Source organism: Primulina huaijiensis, chromosome 9 (assembly GCF_012295235.1).
Source record: "Primulina huaijiensis isolate GDHJ02 chromosome 9, ASM1229523v2, whole genome shotgun sequence".
Classification (NCBI taxonomy): Eukaryota; Viridiplantae; Streptophyta; class Magnoliopsida; order Lamiales; family Gesneriaceae; genus Primulina; species Primulina huaijiensis.
This window is the reverse complement of record NC_133314.1, coordinates 2,011,146-2,015,194: the sequence shown is the minus strand read 5'-3', so window position 1 is coordinate 2,015,194 and position 4,049 is coordinate 2,011,146. Positions and strand designations below refer to the sequence as shown.

Here is a 4,049-nt window from a genome sequence, read left to right as displayed (position 1 = left end):
TTATAATTTTGGTCCCATGAGTTCAGACGTGATAAACATCAATTTTACATGAATATCACATCAAAGTCACGTAAAAAAAAATTATTAAATTGTAAAAAAGTCAAATTAAGATAAAAAAAAATCTAAATTCTTATTTGAGCATAGAAAATTCCTTGCATGGTTTTCATTTTTCACATGAACCCTTTGAATACCCGTAAGCTTTACGTAATAATCAACACGTGTCCCTCTACCCTATCCAAGTTTTCACCAACATTAGCCTCCACCTCTCATTATATATACTCCTAATCTATTTCCACCTTAAACAATTCAATCAAAATTTCATATTCAAACCAATATTGTTGATTTCTCTTCATCAAAAAACAAAGATTATTATAAACTGTCACGCCATTATATATCATTTTTCAATATTATGTGATATGGCGATCAATGATATCAATGGAGCTGAGATCTCTGCTGGTCATAAAAGCGATCTCCGGCGAAGAAAGCTCGGAGCCATAATGTCTTCTGATCCATTTTTCGCTCAAGATAATGAGTTTAATATCCATTCGTCACACCGGAGTAGTAACGTCTCCTCTTCAAGCCCACCTTCCGACTCAACCATGTATTTTTCCGAGCGAAATAGCGTTGATTCGTCTCCGTGGAGCCAACCTTCGCCTTATGTGAAATCTCCATGGATCCAGTACCAATTTTCTGGAGACGAAGAGAAAAATGAGGTGGATGCTCAAAAGTCGGGTTCGTATGTACTTGTGGGAAGCCTTTCCCGTGAAGAGGGTCATATTTATTCCCTGGCAGCTTCGGGGGATTTGCTGTACACGGGATCAGAAAGCAAGAACGTGAGGGTATGGAAAGATTGTCAAGATTTTTCCGGGTTTAAATCCAGCAGTGGTTTAGTGAAAGCCATTGTTGTATATGGAGATAGGATTTATACAGGGCATCAAGATGGGAAAATCAGGGTTTGGAGATCTTCTGGGGATAAAAGAAGCACGCATAAGCGGGTTGGGAATTTGCCGACGACCCGAGATTTGCTGAGGAAATCGATAAATCCGAGAAACTATGTTGAAGTGAGGAGGAATCGTACGGTTCCATGGATAAAACATTACGATGCGGTGTCTTGCATGAGCGTCGATACCGATCAGGGGCTGTTGTATTCAGGTTCGTGGGATAGAACTTTCAAGGTGTGGAGAATCTCGGATTCTAAGTGCTTGGAATCTGTATGCGCGCATGATGATGCTGTCAATTCGGTGGAGGTTGGGTTTTGTGGCTTGTTCTTTACCGGTTCCGCCGACGGTACGGTGAAGGCATGGAGGAGAGAGCTGGTGGGAAAGTACACGAAGCATGTCCTGGTGGAGACGCTGCTGAATGAAGACCACGCGGTGACGTCGCTGGCTGTGAACCGTGCCGCCGGGGCTCTGTACGCCGGGTCTTCCGACGGTCTGGTGAGATTTTGGGAGCGGGGGAAGCACTTCATGTCGTTCAGCGGCGTTTTGAGGGGACACAAGATGGCGGTTCTGTGTCTGGCTTCGATGGGGAATTTGGTACTGAGTGGATCGGCGGATAGCACCATATGCGTGTGGCGCAGGGATGTTGGTGGAGTTCACATGTGCATGGCGGTGTTGACGGGGCATGGCGGGCCTGTGAAGTGCCTGGCCGTGAAGAATGACACGGCGGAGACCGCTGAAGAGGATGAGGGTAAGTCGTGGGTTGTGTACAGTGGGAGCTTAGACAAGAGTGTGAAGGTTTGGAGAGTTACCGAACATGCCTCAGTTAGCTTGACGGAAAGGCAAGAAGAATAAGGGAAGCGCGCCACCTTCAAATGCGGTGCTGGAGATATATTTTGAGTGGAAGGCAAGGCATGGAAGATGGGCTGGCGGCGGAGATTTGAGCACGCGGGTTCACAACTAATACGAATTCGGGAGTTACGACCGTCCAATTGAGAGTTCCGAAATATTTGTTGTTAAAAAAAATTCAATATTTTAGAGCATGTTAAATTAATTTGTAATTATAAATTTTGAAAATTTAGGAGAAGAATTATATAATATAGTTATAATTAATTACAATCGTTATTTCATGTGAATATTTCAACAAGCATAGAAGTGGGTCGGTTTGATTGGTCGGTGGTATCGAATTTGTAATTTTATTATTTCTATTGATATCTGTAATTAATGTTGCCATAATTTCTTCCACCACAATTTATAATATATGAATGATAGATTTATTTGAGAGAATGTTTGACTTGGTGGCACATGTTAACATTTGACCAATGACTATTATACATGGAACATTAGCGGTGGCAAGTTTCGTCGTCATAAAAAAAAACCATAATGATTTAAAGTTTCGATCTTTTATAAAACTTGAGACAAGTGTTGGATAAGTAGAGGTGAGAAAAAATATCGAATTTTCGGTATACTGAGATTACCGTACCAAAAAAACGTCGAATTTACCGAATTTTCGATATAACGAAGATTTCGGTACGGTACGATAACAGTATGTAATTTGAAAATTTCGATATATATCGTAATATCGAAATACCAAAAAATATAAAAAATTTTAAAATATATAATATTTTAAAATAGTAAATTTATAAAATTTTTAAAATGTAAGGTTTTTTTATACCGATACCGTACCGAAATCTTGATATACCGTACAATTTCGGTATAATCGGTATGCTACTTACATGTACCGTAATTTTCGGTACGTTATAAGATTTTCGGTATGGTACAATACGGTATACCACCTCTAGATAAGAGAATGACGTGTAATAAGTTAAATGTCTTTTCCTTTGCTACATTACTTATTAGTATAAATTTTTTACACCTTTAACATATGATAGTGGAATAAAATATCAAATTATTATTATATTATTGCCTTTTTATATTTAAATGTGTATTTATATTTAATTACAAAATTCTTATCATTTCAATAATTTAAAATTTATTTTTTATTCAAAATATAAATATTGTATCATAAATTAAACAACTTTCTCCTTCTCATTCTCCTGCTTAGAGAGAGCTTCTCCTTTATCTTCATAACGTGAGGAAAAAACCCATCGTGATGTGATTGGTAAATAGAAAATAATTATTTTAAAGAAAAAATAATATATATATTTATTGACGACTTTTTATGAAATTCGAAATCTCGTAGGCTAGTAAATTATGGGCCCTTTGGGTTTGGGCTCTTCGATAGCTAGAAGGTTGAGTTTCACCTTTTCGGCCCATTACATTGGTAGCAATTACTTCTGTTTGATTGTTGTGGCCCACGCGTACGTATTCCTTTTCCTTATCTACTAGTAATCCATGCACACATTATGCACGTTTTTTTTTTTTTAAATTTCAAGTGATTTTTAGATTAAAAAAATTAGAGATCAAAATTTGTAACGATAGTGGGCCATTAAGTTGAACCAACATGGGTCTCGACAAATACCCATGCACCACTACTGATCATGGGTCGTTAGGATGGTCCAGCATGGGCCGTCACTCATAGAATATCTCACTCTTGGAAAATGATTTCTTTCGTCTTCCCCAACACTTGAAACCAAGACCTTCAGATATAGATAATTTTTTTTACAAATTTGTAAAAAAAAAATTCATAATCATAATTTTTAAGAATTTAAAAATACTATTTATATACGTGGGATATGTAACAAAATAGGACATCGAATGCAATACTCGTTAATTCGATAATTATATATATATAAATAAAATACGTGAAATATATCAGAATCTTTACTTTTCATAGTTCAGAATTTCAAGTCAGATATTTATTTGGACTATTGACTTGCAATGGGCAGGTCAAGTCCAAAAAATATGTAATATATTTGAATATAAAACATCATCGTATAATTAACCAGACAAGTCCAAAATATACTAACTTATCAATCACTTATCACGCCATTACTTGTATCGCTAAAAAACGATTAAAAAAATCATTCTTTTTCTTCTATAAATAATATTATTATAAAAACACAAAAAATTTCATGAGATTTTCTTACAATTCAATTTTGTTAGTGAAATCTTCGACCCAACTCAACCAATAAAAATTATTATTTTTTA

At 36.2% G+C, this 4,049-nt stretch overlaps 1 protein-coding gene across 1 annotated transcript; it reads left to right on the top strand.

The window, feature by feature from the left end:
• Nucleotides 1-301: 301 nt before the first annotated feature.
• On the top strand, nucleotides 302-1,801 carry LOC140984117 (protein JINGUBANG-like). Its single transcript, XM_073451315.1, has one exon. The coding sequence runs from the start codon at nucleotides 417-419 to the stop codon at nucleotides 1,791-1,793; it is 1,377 nt and encodes a 458-aa protein (XP_073307416.1). The 5' UTR covers nucleotides 302-416; the 3' UTR covers nucleotides 1,794-1,801.
• Nucleotides 1,802-4,049: the final 2,248 nt, after the last annotated feature.

Bases quoted from the DNA above. Each gene is read 5' to 3' on its own strand.
- LOC140984117 (XM_073451315.1), top strand. From the start codon at position 417: ATGGCGATCAATGATATCAATGGAGCTGAGATCTCTGCTGGTCATAAA.